The following is a 16,592-nucleotide window of genomic DNA, read 5'->3' as shown; positions in this document are numbered from 1 at the left end:
GTAAACGTTGGAAGACCCCCTACACTAGACCATGCACATCGCTGTAGCGCGGCAGAAAAGGATGAAGGAAAAGCAGTTCTCCCACTGTACAGTTGAGAGACTTAAGGAGGGGGTAGGAAGGTCATCTGTTAATCAGAAGGTCAGCGGCGGTTCAGCCTCCCGCTCTGCTCTCAGCAATACGTGTTGACGTGTCCCCGAGCAAAGACACGGATTACTCTCCTGTCATGATTGCAAGTGTGAGAGAAACTGACCAGCATTTCCTTTTTGGGGGTGGGTGGGGGGGGGCTTTATGTAATTGCGTGTGTGTGTGTGTGTGTGTGTGTGTGTGTGTGTGCGCTGTACTCTACTGCGGCAAGTTGCAATCCACACAACTTATGCAGCCAGTATTCAGCAGAGTGAGAAAAGAAAACGGCATTGACAGACATGGAACAGGAACATATTATTTACTGAGGTGATTGAATTTCACTCTTAATAGCATAATGACGGTGTAGTAGACTCGGACCGACACTGACAGATGTTATTGGGTTGTTGTTTTTTTTGATCGATTCTGACATTTGTGTATCTCTGTACAAAGAGACGTCCAACGTGCTTCAGCCAGTTAAGCCGTTACGACCGCGAACGCATCTGTGTGTCATTTTAAGATTTCTTTAGCTATTCAAAAATAGCAGATCTACAAGCTCATAGTGCGGCACCGAGTGCCGCGCTATGAGCTTGTAGATCTGCTAAAAAAAAAATGTAATCGTGAAAATGTTGGCAAATATCTGAATATTTTGTATTTAAACATTTCTGACTCAAATCTTTGCGTCTGGGGGTCCCTGGAACCTGCAAGTCAACTCACCACTACCAAAACACGCCTACCCTGAAAAAGGGAGTTTGAAGTCAATCCTTTCTCATTTTCTACCTGATGTTTTTTGTTTTACATCATACTTGCACAGATTGTCTACAGGTAGGACCCCAACACCCAAAACAACCAGAAAGATATGTCAAAATATTCTGTATTGTGAATCAGCAGGATTTTAGGCTCCTAGGCCTTGTTAAATATTATATTTTGACGTTTCTTTTTTTTTCAGAGTTACTTCTAATCCTAATATATTACTGTAAAATGCCTGCAAACAAAATGACTGCTTACTAACAGGACATGTATTCTGATACCATGTTTTTACCCACTCCATATTCATGTGGAATCTAAGGATGTTTCTCAGGTAGGCCAAATATCCTGATGCCTCAAAACAGATGGAACTAGAAAATGTGCTCCCGGGAGCACAGGTCTCCGCCAGGCGAGTACTGCCCCTGATTAATCCTGTCTTTACCTATTTATATTACATATTGTGATGTCACATGAAGCTTGACCAATGTTAGCTTGGCTGAGACGGACACACACACAGAGGGTAAAACATACTCTCCACCATGCCTTCGGCCTGGCGGAGACAATGACAAAATATAGTTCTATAAGCCTTCTATGGTAGCCAGACTGCAGTATGGGCTAAGTAGAATACACTGCTGTGTGCCATTCTTAATGAATAATCATCAATCAGCAGCTTATTCTCAATTTCATATATTTATTTACTTTTTTGAGCTGTGTGAGGGGGGGCTGACTGACGGGGGCCAAACCGTTTTCCATAAGCTGCTGATTGATGATTATTCATTAAGAATGGCACACAAAAAGTGTATTCTACAGCATGTACTTATACTGCATTTAGGTTGTATGGGCTTATAGAAATATATTTTGTCATTCCTGAGGCTTTGAGGTGTAGAGATATTAGGCCTACCTGAGGATCATAGATTCCATATGAATATGAAGTGGCAGGGTAAAACATGGTATCAAACTGTATTCCCTGAAGCAGTCATTTTGTTGTATTTGTAGGCATTTTACAGTATTAATAGATCAGGATTAGAAGTAATGCCTTTAACCAGGCCTAAGAGCCTATAAAACCCTGCGGATTCACAATACAAGACAATTTTAACATTTGTCTGGTGGCTTTGGGGTGTAGGGGTCTTAACCTGTAGACAATCTGGGCAAATATGATCCCTTTTTCATGCAAGGTGGGGGCAGTTCTGCACTTTCTTGGTGCAGAAACTTTATTGAAGAATGTCATGACCTTTGCAGTCAATGTAAATAGTTTCATGGTTGATAGTTAGATGACAAGTCAAAGTTATGAAAAAACAAGGTCAGGTTTTGTTCTACCTCTGACCAAAATCACAAGTGAATATTCCTATTTCTGCCTTGAATAAGGCCTTATATTATGTAAAGGGCTGCTGGACACTACCTGTACGACCATATGTGTATAAGTACAATGTGAAAACAACCAGCGTGTAGAAAATGAACTCCCTATTTCAGGGTAGGTGTGTTTTTGCAGTGGTGAGCCACTTGACTTCATGGATGAATTTCATGACTTTTGCAGTAAAAGTAAAATTTGGGACAATCCATTTCATGAAGAGGACATCTTAAAGATATGAAAAAAAAACAATGTCACATTTTGTTTTACCACTCAAGGGTCCTTCTGGCCGATCTTCACGGTCACAACTTTTTTCTGTTCTGGCCCCACAGTGGTTGAATGAACTCCCCACTGATGTCAGGACAGCAGAGTCACTGCTGAAAACCCACCTCTTCAGGAAACACTACCCTTCCTCTTCGCCTTGCCTACTTGTTAACTAGTTGTACAAACTCTTGTTTTATTGGATCTTGTTTATTCGATACACTTATTTGGTTTAGCACTTGCTCATTTGCATTTGATTTTCCTATTTTGCCTCATCTGTTTATGAAAGTAGGTAGCTGATATATTGCACTTTTACTTTAGCGCTAGGTATACTCTTGGTTGCTTGTTTTAGAAGAGAATGCACTTCATACTTCTGGTGATTAGTAGTTTCGTTCCCTACCTATGTTGAATGCACTTATTGTAAGCTTTGGATAAAAGCGTCTGCTAAATGACTGTAATGTAATGTACCCCTGATAGAAGAGTAGGACCAGTATTACATGTGAATATTCCTCAGAAAAGTCCACTTTTTGCTATTTCCACCCATAATAAAGCCTTATATAAAAGGCTGTAGACCATCTGTGCAAGTATGATGTGAAAACAACCAGCAAGTAAAATGAGAAAGGATTGGCTTGGAACGCCCTATTTCAGGGTAGGCGTTTTTTTGCAGTGGTCACTTAATGGATGCATTTCATGACTTTTGCAGTAAAAGTAAAACTTCTGACCATCCATTTCAGGAAGAGGACATCTCAAAGACATGAAAAAACAATGTCACATCTAGTTCTACCCCTGATAAAGAGTTGGACCAAAGTTAGAAGTATATATTGCTCAGAAAAGTCAACTTTTTGCTATTTCCGCCTATTTAAGGCCTTATATAAAAGGCTGCTGATTCACAATAGAACCACATATTGGCATTCTGATTGTTTTGGGATGTAGGGACACTACCTGTAGACCATCTGTGCAAGTATGATCTAAAAACAACCAGCAGGTAGAAAATGACCGAGGATTTACTTGGAACTCCCACTTTCAGGGTAGGCATTTTTTTTGCCTATGTGGTGAGTCACTTCATGGATCAGTTTCACGACTTTTGCAGTAAAAGTAAAACTTGGGACAATCCATTTGACGAAGGGGACATATGAAAAAACAATGTCCCGTTTTGTTCTACCCCGGGGAGGGGTATAGTCAACTTTTGGGCTTTTGGTTCCTGCACTATAATGAGCCTCAACGAGCGTCAGCTGGACACAGACACACACACCTGTCCTCTGCAGTGCTCTAATTTGAAAGTGACCGGGGTCTGTCTCTTTTCTCAGCAAAAGCCCTTGAATATGATGGAATATGATTAAGGATCACTGTGATTATGGAAAGCTGACATTTCATATATCACACACACCATACAGTGAGAACTCCTGAAACTTATTAAAAGCAACAACAAAAAAAAATAATTCTGAATGCATGGCCAGGGACCACCTGACCACCTGTTGAAAACCCCTGATGTAGCTGATTGTACGTGGAAAGAAGCATTTTAAGGTGTTTTAGGTGTCATAGAATTAAGCAATATTACACGAGAGGGTGTGCTTTACAGTCATTATTAGCACGCCTGTTCGCCGAGTTCCGCCGCGATCACAGAAGTGCTAATAATGTAAGGTAAAGCACACCCTCGAGTGTAATATTGCGATTATACAACAGTTACCAACAAAACACATCCAAATGTATTCATATTGTGGGGCAATTCATAATAAAACAATTTCGCTTATCCGTTTCCCTGTAAAGAGAAGAGTTTATTTGACTGAGACAAAATAGTCCCTGTAGCAGCGCAGCACTCTGAGTCATCGTCTCATCAACACAGCTGATTCCAGTAGGCTATATGCTCCGTCGTACGATCGTGTTACGTGGCCAAAATAACTGATCTACAAGCTCACAACGCGTCAAGATGGCGATGCCTTGTGAACTTGTAGATCGGCTATTTTTGCCGTGCGATACCTTCGTACGATAGAGTATAACATACACTGGACTGTTAACGAAATGGGAGTAATTTTACTTTAACACAGGAGGATATTTATACAGTGTGGATGTTACCATTGAAATAAAGCACACTTTTTTCCAGTTATTCCTTTTATTATAGGATTTTAGGCGATTTAGTGTGCTCTCTTCTAACCATTGATCAACCGTAAGTCCACCAAATAAGTCAAAATTAACAACATAGTCCATTTTGCGTAGCTGTTTGTTCTCCGGTGGCGGCGGTGGGTCAGGCTACTGTCTGTTTGTTTTCCTACCGTGGGACAGCGTGACGTCACAGCACAGCTGTGCCATATATGGTCTAATCAGGTGCGGACTGCAGTGCGGAGTGATTTATTAATGTGATTAGGCCCGTGCTATGATGCTGGTTTGAAGCACGGCTAGAAAGCTATTTCAACCAATCAGATTGCTTGGTCGGAACTACCTGTTGTATAATTGTTTGTTTGCAAACCGTATAATTCTCATTGGTGAGGAAATTGGCAAAATGTATTTTGCACTTGTTGTTGTCCAGGCAATTGTAGCGATGGGTGTTGGCAAGAACCTCACGATACGATACGTATCACGATACTTGGGTCACGATACGTTTGTATCGTGATATATTATGGATCATGACCGTGGATTAAGACCGCGAACGCATCTGTGTCATTTTAACATTTCTTTGGCTATATATATCTTTTTAAATCGTCAAAGATTTGTGCAAATCATATGTTTTAAAGCGACCATGTTTAACTCTGGGGGTCCCTGGAACAACATATTTTGAGATGGGGGTCAAAATACAGATCATTTTGGGTGGTCCTTGATATGGAAAAAGTTGGAGCGCCACTGATATAGCAACACGCTGTTAGGATTTAGGTAACGTTTTTAGATATGTATTTGACCCGTGGACCCCCATCTCAAAATGTTTTGTTCCAGGGACCCCCCCCCCCCCAGAAGCAAAGATTTGAGTTACAAATGTTCACTTTAAAAAAATATATATTCAAAGATATGCACACATTTTTCAAGATTTTTCAAAAATAGCAGACCTACAAGCTCATAGCGCGGCACTCGGTGCCGCACTATGAGCTTGTAGATCTGCTATTTTTGAAAAGACAAAGAAATCTTAAAATCACACGGATGCGTTCCCGGTTTTTACAGGGTTAACACACAGTAGGAACGCGTCTCTAAAGGAAGACCAACCAGTTCATTTCAATCACATTTGAAGCTGCTAATTAATGACTCCTTAAGGGTTGATGAACAGGTTCATGTGGACGTGATGACCTTCATCATCAGTGAATGTTCCATACTTAACGGTTCCAACGGAGAGGATCCACATCGTCATGAGACCAATATACCTTCTTTCTGGCTCAGTTCATTCAGGCAGCCAGCTGTCATGAAAAAAGGGCCATTCTTGGTTATAATGATGTCAAGTTTATATACCATTGACTGGGGCTGTGAATCTTGTGCGATCTCACCATTCCGATTCTTGGGGCCACGATTCCGATTTTTTCAAAACAAACGATTCTCGATTAAACGTTTTTTTTTTATTGAAAATCGAGAACTTGACGTCTTCTCAAAAAATGTCATTATACAAAAACACTACTTATCTTTTTTTTTGATCGATGTTTTTTTTTGGGAGAATCTATTCTGAATCGTCCAACATGAGAATCGCGATTCATATTCGAATCGTTTTTTTCCCCCACACCCCTACCATTGACATAATATAGCTTTAGTATATATAATAAATCTTCTGTACCTAACCATGGAAGCCACACTTCCACAAACATAACAGAATGATCCCTGAAATATAGATACAAATAATCCTCTTTTATGTTCCCTTCATTTCCTCAGATTCTCTTGACAATGGAAACAACAAGATGGCCATCCAGCAGGCAGATAAACTGCTAAAGAAGCACAAGGACCTGCACTGTGCCAAGGTGAAGTGTGTGACATCACAGTAGGAACCAAAAACACTCAGTCTGTATAATTACAGGTTGCCCGGGGGCACGGCTCACAAAGAAGAAATAATAAGAAAATAATTGCCAAGGCACTGAAGTCCTTCTGCTACTTATGATTCATCATTAACCCCTTCTAACCGGGAACGCATCTGTGTAACTACTTTAACCATGATTTTTATACTTTGGCTATTCAAAAACAGAAGATATACAAGCTCGTGGCGCGGCACCGAGTGCCACGCCACGAGCTTGTAGATCTGCTATTTTTGAAAAATCGTGAAAACGTGTGCAAATCTTTGAATATATATATATATATTTTTTTAAAGCAAACATTTGTAACTCAAATCTTTGCTTCTGGGGGTCCCTGTAACAAAACATTTTGAGATGGGGGTCCACGGCCAAATACATATACATTTTGGGGGTCCTTGACATGAAAAGGTTTGAGCACTACTGACATAGTAACATACGTTTTTTTAAAAAAACTGATTTAGAAGACATTTTGTGGAATGGGAACCTCAGGCCTTAATGGGTTAACGGGGGTTGGTTAATGTTGCTGCTGCCACTCTGGTAAAGTGGAGGTTGGAGACGTGGTGGTGTCATTTCTAGGCCACGGCGAATAGATCTACCTGGCGTGGCGCGATGTGACGCGTTGAATGGCGATGGCTAATGGTCGACACACACTCCGTTTTCAATGTCTCCTCCTGATGGTGTTTGCTGGTGGTTGGCAGGCAATTCCCATAAAAACAAACAAACGCACCGAGGCACGAGGCTTTCTCAGTGTCTGTCAGCCCCCACCCTCTGGAACCCACTCCCACCTCACATCAAAGCCCCCCCCCCCCCCACTCTTGCCGTGTTCAAAGCCTCCCTCAAAACCCACCTTTTTAGACTTGCTTTCCCTGCCTAACCCAAACCTTTCTTCCTCTTAGTCTTAGCTTATTGTTTTTAGCCTTTTTTTCTAACTAAATTTTTATTGGAACAAAGGATTTTCAATAGACAGATACACATACATGAATACAAGACAGAACATAAAAGTGCGGGGGGAAAACAGAAACAAAAAACCAGGACAGTACAAAAACAAGAGAGAAAAAAAAGCCGAATAGGCTGCATTCTACAATTGTTAGTTATTTTTCTATTACATATTGGTTATACATTGTCCATGGGCTGAAAGAGAGAGGACCACTTTTCCCAGTATTTGTGTAATTTGTCCTCTTGTAGTCTGAGTATGAAAGTTAGTTTTTCCATTGTTTTTAGCCTTTTAACGTTTTTCTTTTCTTTTGCTCCTAATAAAATAGTTTTTAAGCTGTTTTGTAAAGCGACTTTGGGGTATTAACACATCGTGTGCCAGAGGTTTATTAAAATAGGGTACGTTCAGTGCCTGCATATCTTCCATCCACTTACGCTGATATGTTTCGTGCTGTAGAAGCCCCGACGCGGAAGTGCATGTAAACAAAGCGTGCGTGCGAGACGGCGGAGGGTCCCGACTAACGCCTGGAACAATAATATTTCTAACGCGATCCTCCATTGCAGAGTGATCGGCGATCGAAAACGGCTCACTTCCACCACGTTAAAAAGAAATGGAGATATTAAGCTTTTAGTCAAGGAGTTAACATTGGAGCGGCCGACCGGCCTTGGATGATCCCAAAATTTCGTTATAGCGCCCCACGTATAAAAATAAATCCGGACCGTTTATGGCACACGACGCCTGGATTCTCAAAAACGGTCCGGACCGTTTATGGCACTCAATGTGCTAAGAAAAGCGCTATATAAGTCTGATGTGTTATTATTATAATTCAAATGAACTCAACAATTGTATTAGACGTTCAATGTCCATGCACCAGTGGTTTGATTTAAATGACTTGACTCTCACCAGGATGTCATGTTAAGGGAATAGTTCATGAATATGCATCATGCATTATGCATCATGAATGTGCACAAATATTAAAGGAGAATTACGGCCAACGTTATTCTTACCTTTTTATTAGGACCCTTTTCTCAAGGGGGCGCTCTAACCCATCTTAGGAATCATCCTAGGTCCCTGTCAAATGGAATGGACGGATGTGACAAGGGCCCAAAAAAAACTCTCTTCCGTCCTCTCCAATGGTGGGATCTGGAGAAAAAGGTCCATATTTCCATATCTTTTTACAGTGGTGAAAACAAGCCATTTCCGACATTTGCGATCACTCTGCAATGGCGGATCGCGTTAGAAATGTTATTGTTCCAGTCGTTAGACGGGACCCTCGCGCACACACCCTTTTAGTTTACATCCGGGTCCTCGTGGAGCCGTCTACAGCTCTAAACACATCAGCGTAAACCAGGGATGTCAAACATACGGCCCGCGGGCCGGATCAGGCCCGCTAACTAGTTTAATCCGGCCCGCGAGATGATTTTGCAAAGCATTAAAAAAAAAAAAAAAAAACTTTTTTTTTTTTTTTTTTTGCCAAAAATGCTTTAATCTTTTTTTGGCCAAGTCTACACCTGCAACCACACGTAACTTCCACTTTCCTCTTCTTCTTCCTCGTCTTTGTATTGGTATTGTTTGTGTTGGAGCGCCTCAGTGCGGCTGCAGAGTTCATGTGCAACCTCTTTCAGAGAGAGATTGAGACACTAGAAACTCTGCTGGAGACACAAAACAAACTGTGTAGACTTGCCCCTTTGAAATAAAATGTATTTTGGCACTAAAAAAAAAAAAAAAAAACGGTTATCGATTAATTAATCGGTAAGGCCTAACGGTAAACGGTTAATAAAATGTCTCCATTTGGCCATCCCTATTCGTGAAGTTTACATTTTCAGAATGTGCTTGTACTTCTAAGTAAAGTAAACAAAGAAAACGATCTGAAGTTGTTGTTATTGTTATTATTAGTTATTATGCCATGATTTTACCGGTCCGGTACCGGTCCGGCCCTCTGGCCCTCTGGCCCTCCTCCATGTGGCCCCTGAGCTAAAATGAGTTTGCCATCCCTGGCGTAAACGGTAAGAACGGTGCCACTGGATGTACCCTGTTTTAAAAAACCTCTGGCACCTGATGTGTTAAGATGGAGAACATGAACCTTAACCTCCCTCCCCTCTCCTCCCCTCTCCTCCCCCCAGGTCCTCAAGGCCATCGGCCTCCAGCGCACAGGGAAGCAGGATGAGGCTTTCATCTTGGCCCAGGAGGTGGCCACGCTAGAACCCACCGATGACAACTCACTACAGGCCCTGACCATACTGTACAGAGAGATGCATCGACGTAAGACACACACACACACACACACACACACATTACAACTCACTACAGGCCCTGACCATACTGTACAGAGAGATGCATCGACGTAAGACCAGTGGTGGAAAGTAACTAAGTACATTTACTTAAGTACTGTACTTAAGTACAATTCTGAGGTATTTGTACTTTACTTGAGTATTTCCAATTTCCAATACTTTTACTTCTACTCCACTACATCTCAGAGGCAAATATTGTACTTTTACTCCACTACATTTACTTGAAAACTTTAGTTACTAGTTACTTTTCAGATATAAATTATGATATAATGAAACATACCTTAACCACTTTAAACCTATTTTAAACCTAGGCTATTTGAAAATAGCAGATCTACAAGCTCACAACGCGTCGCATCGCGACGCGTTGTGAGCTTGTAGATCGGCTATTTTCAAATATTTAGTACTTTTACTTTTGGTACTTTAAGTACATTTTGATGCCAATACTTTTGTACTTTTACTAAAGTAAATTTTTAATTCTGGACTTTTACTTGTAACAGAGTATTTTTATATTGCAGTATTGGTACTTTTACTTAAGTAAAGAATTTGAGTACTTTTTCCACCACTGCGTAAGACACACACACACACACACACACACATTACAACTCACTACAGGCCCTGACCATACTGTACAGAGAGATGCATCGACGTAAGACACACACACACACACATTAGGGGGCGTGTCCACAGAGAACGCCTTTTGAGCTGGCAGCACCAGTCTGCCATGTATTTCTATGGTAAAAAAAAAACAGAAGCGTAGCCAGCGCTGGGCAACTTGTCCCGCTGCTGAAAGACGGACCGAAAAACTATAATAACCCATTAAGGCCTGGAACGCATCTTGTCTCATTTTTAGATTTCTTTGGCTATTAAAAAAAAAATAGCAGATCTACAAGCTCATAGCGCTATGAGCTTGTAGATCTGCTATTTTTGAAAGATCTTGAAAATTTGTGCAAATCTAATATTAAATTAAATATATATATATATATATATAATGTTTTAAAGTGATCATTTTAACTCAAGGCTTTGCTTCTGTTTTGTGGTTCTCAAACCTTTTCATGTCAAGCACCCCCAAAATGTATATGTATTTGGCCGCAGACCCCCATCTGAAAATGTTTTGTTCCAGGGACCCCCAGAAGCAAAGATTTGAGTTAAAAATGTATATATATATATATATATATATATATATATATATTAGGGGTCGCGCTAGGATTTTAATCTGCCGGTCCCAATGTCCGGAAGGGTTCAAATTTATCGGACATCTGACAAAAATAACGGTCATAATTATTTTTATGCATTAATGACAAGCAGGTGCGTAAATACAGCCTAACACTTTAGGCCTACAGCATTATATTTTGGATTGAGCTATTTGAACATGAACCATCATAATATACACATTTTATATAGCAGGGTCATCTTACACAAATACATTAATTACCTACATTACCATTTGCGCATGCTGCGTGCGTAATGCTTTCTCAATAATCAATTGCGTTTGAATGCATTTTCTAATCAAAGGGCACTGCACAGAATTGGGCATTTCAGATTCATCCTTCATAACGTGGCTCAGCTGACCTGTTAGGGCAATAAGTTATAGACCACTACTCCCTCACAGGAGGTTATACTGTATAGTTAGACAGTGGATATCGTCCGTGCGTCTAGTTGGGACAGCCGTGGGAAAGTTGATGAGTTGTGAGAATCTTGTCGTCTCCTCATAGAGCTATTCAGTTCAAAGTAGTAACGTTTTAACGTGTCCACCTCATAGAGTTAAAAATAGATCCACGATTATGATTAACGTCGTGTTTCACCTCGATGCCATAGTTGCAGTAGCCTATAGCTGTTGTGAAGAGTATTTACAGTGTTGGATAGTTCATCTTCAACTTGCACTGTTGTTAAACTGTAGGGCAACTTGCCAACTTTACTCACAGTGCCCTTGTAGTAGCCTAGTGTCTGTGACATATTCTTACTCGTAATGATACAACTTGTGTGTGACTGACTGTTAAATACACAATTTATATAATGTAACTTGTAACGTGACCGCGCCGCACCGCGGTCTCTGTCTGACTGCCGAGACCGCAGTCTCTACGCAGCAGCAGCAACAACTACACAGCAGCAACATCAACTCTCATCTTCCTGTTGTACCTTCACAATATAGTGTCTCCCATTTACCGCCCAATGCAGCACATTTTACACTGGTTATTATTAACAGGAAATAGGAACTTATCAGCGTGTGACACACTCTTTCTTTCTACCTCTCTCTCCCAGAAACACGCACGCTGTTAAGAGAGAGAGAGAAAGAAAGAGCGTGAGAGAGAGAGAGAGAGAGAGAGAGAGCTTGGAAAGCAGAGGATTTGAAATGTGCCTGATTTGCGGTGATAATTAATGAACTGCCGTGTCATAATCAACCGGTCAGGATGTCCGGGGAGATTTATTTTTTTCCGGGCTTTGTCATAAAAAATCGGTCAAAACCGGCAATTATCGGACTAGTGCGACCTCTGATATATATGTTACAGGACGATTGAATAACCAGGACGATTGAAGAAGGAGCGCTTGTTTTCAGGCAATTCTGTAAAACCAACGCTAGAGGGCAATGCAAGCCAGACGGGAGGGAGGGAGGGAGGGTGTGTGTGTGTGTGTGTGTGTGTGTGCGCGTTTGTGCGCACACGCATGCACACACATGCGCACGCATGCACACACATGCGTGCGCGCATGCACGCATTGTTTTAGTTTCTCCCTGAGACACACACACACACACACACACACACACAGTGATCCATGAAAATAACTATTCTGTCCCTATCTGTTTACAACTCGGACGGCGCTGTGTCGACTATCAGAGCATCGGCCGGTCAGCGCGCGCCCTCGCGCCTGGAGGCGCGAGGGCGCGCCTCCTCGGCCTCAAGCTCTGCTGAGTCGGCGCGCCTCCGTCATGGACAATAACTATTATCACGTGCGTGTGAATGCGTGTTCAGCGTTCCCCTAGCGTAGCTTCCTGGTTGCTACATGGGGGGGAACAACAACAGACAGGTCCGCGTCGCATCAAAGCCCCGCCTCGCCCCGAAGCCCCGTGCCTAAAAATGAGCGCTCTGTCTTCAATCGTCCTGGTTATTCAATCGTCCTGTGACATATATATATATGCAAAGATTTGCACACGTTTTCAATACTTTTTTTTTTCAAAAATAGCAGATCTACAAGCTCATAGCGCAGAGGTTGTAGATCTGCTATTTTTGAATAGCCAAAGAAATCTTGAAGTGACACAGATGCGTTCCCGGTCTTAATGGGTTAAACGATAGACGGACGGAGGTCGGGCAGCAAAAGTCACCTCCCCCCACCCCCCCAACAACTCCTCCAAACACGTCCGCTGATGGAGCGTCACAAACTGCAAAACGTCTGTTTAAAGCCGCGGTGATTAATCGCTCATTGCTTAACAAAAGATGACTGGTGTGGGCAAGTGGGCGATTTTCACGCCCTCAACACCTCAGTAGGCTACATAACACAAACAACATGAGTCACCAAACAATGTCTCCTAGCATTTGGGAGAGATTTAACTTGACTCATTCACTGCCAGAGGTTTTTTTTTTCTTTTTTTTTTTCCCCAGAACAGTATTTCAGAAGTAGTACATTTTACTAACCTTTCAAGAGCCACAGAATATTCCGCTGCAGGACGATCGACACACCGAGTGTCGCAAAAGACGGAGGAGTGTCTCTGCTTCCATCGGGGGAACCGCAACCCTCCGTTCTATAGTTATTGGCTGTTGAATATAGCTTGTTCTCGCCCCAAAACACAGACAAAAGGAAGCAGAAAATGAATTTATTTATTTTTCTAAATCCTTTAACATCGGACGGGGCTGGGTTTGTTGTGATCACGTTATTTCCGGGTATACTCTAAACCAGGGGTCTTCAACAAGGGGTCCGGGACCCCTAGGGGGTCCTCAGAGCTACTATAAGGGGTCCGCCAAACTTTTTCATGCTAAGGACCTCCAAATTGATATGTATTTGGCCACGGACCCCCACCTGAAAATATGTTGTGCCAGGGACCCCCCAATCTGGGAACCCAGAGCCAAATAAGAATGAAAAACAGCGCCCTCTGCTGTTTGTACTATCTTACTTGGCTCATGGCGACGTAGCACCCGTGCGCAAAGGAAACCGGGGTTTTGGTCTGCTTTCACTTCCGGTGGTGCCACTATGTTTTCATTCCCACTAACAGTATTTCTACACGGAACACTAACACCACTTCTCCCAGAGAACATGGATCGTTTTGGTTATAAGCCCACTTGTTTCTATGATGAAAGAGTAAGTTAAAATGTGAATATCTTTCCGTGGTTTTGTCTGCTCCGTGGACGCTATTGTTAAATTAGTTTGGGTTTGTTTCGAGGGGGAAAGATCGACGGACATGTGAATCCCGCCCACTACATTTGATTGGGTAAAGCGCGGCCTGCTTCCTGATCTGAAGGCACGCCCACTTGTAGCCCAGTGCGTACATGTTATGACGAGATATATATATATATATGTATATATATTTTAACCCATTAAGACCTGGAACGCATCTGTGTCACTTTAGATTTCTTTGGCTATTCAAAAATAGCAGATATACAAGCTCATAGCGCGGCGAGCTTGTAGATCTGCTATTTTTGAAAAATCGTAAAAAAATAAAAAATATATATTTGTTTCCAAAATCTGCTAGGATTTAGAAAACATTTTAAGAATCGAACTCAGGCCTTAATGGGTTAAAAGGGAACAGTCAAATCTTTGCTTCTGGGGAGGGGGGGGGGGACAAATACATATCATTTTGAGTCCTTTGACATGAAAAAAGTTTGAGATCCACTGCAACGTGCATGGCTCTGGGCTTTGTACACATCAAATGCACTGAATGAGTTGAGACCTGAAGCCCATTCTACAAATGCCTTCTAAACCAGTAGTTCTCAAACTTTTTCATGTCAAGGACCCCCAAAATGATATGTGTTTGGCCGCGGACCCCCAAAATATATATATTCAAAGGTTTGGACAAATGTTCATGATTTTGAAAAGAATAGCAGATCTACAAGCTCATAGCGCGGCACTCGGTGCCGTGCTATGAGCTTGTAGATCTGCTATTTTTTACAAGCTTGCAGCGCGACTCAAAGTGACACGCTGTGAGCTTGTATATCTGCTCTTTTTGAATTGTCAACGCTAAAATCTAAAATGACGATGCTTTCCTGGTTGTAATGGATTAAACCTTTATATACTTGGTTGACCGGGGTCCCCCAGGGGTCTATACTTGGTCGTCCCCCCCCCCCCCCCTTTTTCCCCTCTGCACCAAATCTCTCCACTGAAAATGGCCGATCTGCTGATTTCACCGAATGTTTGCCTATTATGACAGAACCCTAGTGTCCCAGAGGTCATGTTGTTAACACATTAACTGCCAGGGTTTATTCATAATGTACTCACCCCAGTGCCAGCGATTTGTGTTTTATAACCTTTTCAACCGGTCACAGAATTGTTATATCCATTATAATCGTTTGTCTGGCTGTGTTTATAAACGCACACAGGACAGATCGACCAGCACTCAAAGAGTTACGTTTTTTTCTCTGTCTCTCCGCTCTCTCTCTCGACCCCCTCCAAACAGACTGCAGACGTCATATCCGGCAGCTGTGATCGTATTCCCCCCCCCCCTCTACACTGGCCATCTTAGCTTAGCTTATGATCGGGTTTCAGATCGTTGGTATAGGACATAGCAGTGGCGGACATTTTCTGGTTCCACTTCAAAATAGTCAATGCATTTTTCCCATTGACATTTCCAAAAATATTTATATCAATTCATTTAAGCCTAGAATCAAGACATCCTTGAACATTTTTTTCTGTGATTTTTATTTATTTTATATTTATTTATATGATATACTATATTTAATAAATACCCTTTGTTTTGCTGTTTTCAAAAAAGTTTTTTCACAGAATCAAACGTTTTATGGTCATGATTCACCAGGACCCTGGATGGCTTGATTCTAGGCTTAAAATAATTGATATAAATATTTTTGGAAATGTCAATGGGAAAAATGCATTGACTATTTTGAAGTGGAACCAGAAAATAGCCGCCACTGCTATTGCCTATACACAACGACGATAACTGTTTGTTGTCCAGAGTAAAGAAAATATAACCGGAGCTCTCCGTTCGTTTTTTATACTGTGTGAAAAAACGTGTTTTAACCTATTTTGCCTAAAAATCACATTTTTCAAGCTAAAACCGAAAACCGGAAACGGAACCCGCTAATTTTGCATCCGGGTGAGTGGAAAGGGAACCTGATGTCGGAATGTACAGAAAACAGCGCGATCGTCCATTAAACCACAATTAACTGATTCACTGCCAATCACGTAGATCTACGCGAACCGATTTAAAGCCGCCACGTGCCAATCGCGTAGATCTACGTGAACTGAAAAAAATAAATAAAAAAGACCAAGGAGATATGATTTGTAGAAGATCTAGACTCCTATCCACTTCCTTGTTAACTTAAAACTTTAAAATTCTGTATTTCGGCTCCTGAGTACATTTTTTTTTTCAATGAAAAATCTCTGGCACTGGCTAAAAAAATATGAAAATACCTCTGGCAGTTAATGGGTTAAACAATAGAACGCATATCTGCGTTCAGGCAGTCAATGTGTTGATTAAAGGGAGACTGGTGGTGAGGGACATGGAGTATTTGTGTTATTTACATTTTCTGTCGTCGTTTCTCTTACAGCGGAGTTGGTAACTAAGCTGTACGAGGCTGCGGTCAAGAAGGTCCCTCTGAGCGAGGAGTACCACTCCCATCTCTTCATGGCCTACGCTCGCGTGGGCGAGTACAAGAAGATGCAGCAGGTGGGACGAGCGTCAACGTGAAAGAATGGAAGTCCGCTCAACAGCTTTCATGCCCCTCCGTGTGTTTTGTCTATTTAACCTATTAAAGTC

The 16,592-nt window shown here is 41.8% G+C and overlaps 2 protein-coding genes across 2 annotated transcripts in view; one reads left to right on the top strand and one right to left on the bottom strand.

Annotated features, from left to right (window-relative positions):
* LOC308077758 (BRCA1-associated protein-like) overlaps positions 1–16,592 on the bottom strand; it is an 801,007-nt gene that overhangs the window by 521,254 nt on the left and 263,161 nt on the right. The gene's annotated exons all lie outside the window — the stretch shown is intronic.
* The window catches only part of LOC308077754 (N-alpha-acetyltransferase 25, NatB auxiliary subunit-like), a 61,482-nt gene that overhangs the window by 5,970 nt on the left and 38,920 nt on the right, over positions 1–16,592 (top strand). Inside the window, exons 2-4 of the mRNA XM_080418656.1 lie at positions 6,318–6,403; positions 9,509–9,647; positions 16,384–16,502. Of these exons, the coding sequence (XP_080274782.1) occupies positions 6,318–6,403; positions 9,509–9,647; positions 16,384–16,502 (344 nt within the window). The remainder of the gene's footprint in view (positions 1–6,317; positions 6,404–9,508; positions 9,648–16,383; positions 16,503–16,592) is intronic.

Source organism: Gymnoscopelus braueri, assembly GCF_963280865.1.
Source record: "Gymnoscopelus braueri genome assembly, chromosome: 22".
Lineage (NCBI taxonomy): Eukaryota > Metazoa > Chordata > Actinopteri > Myctophiformes > Myctophidae > Gymnoscopelus > Gymnoscopelus braueri.
Note: the sequence above shows the minus strand (reverse complement) of the source record. Positions and strands in the feature narration are given on the sequence as shown.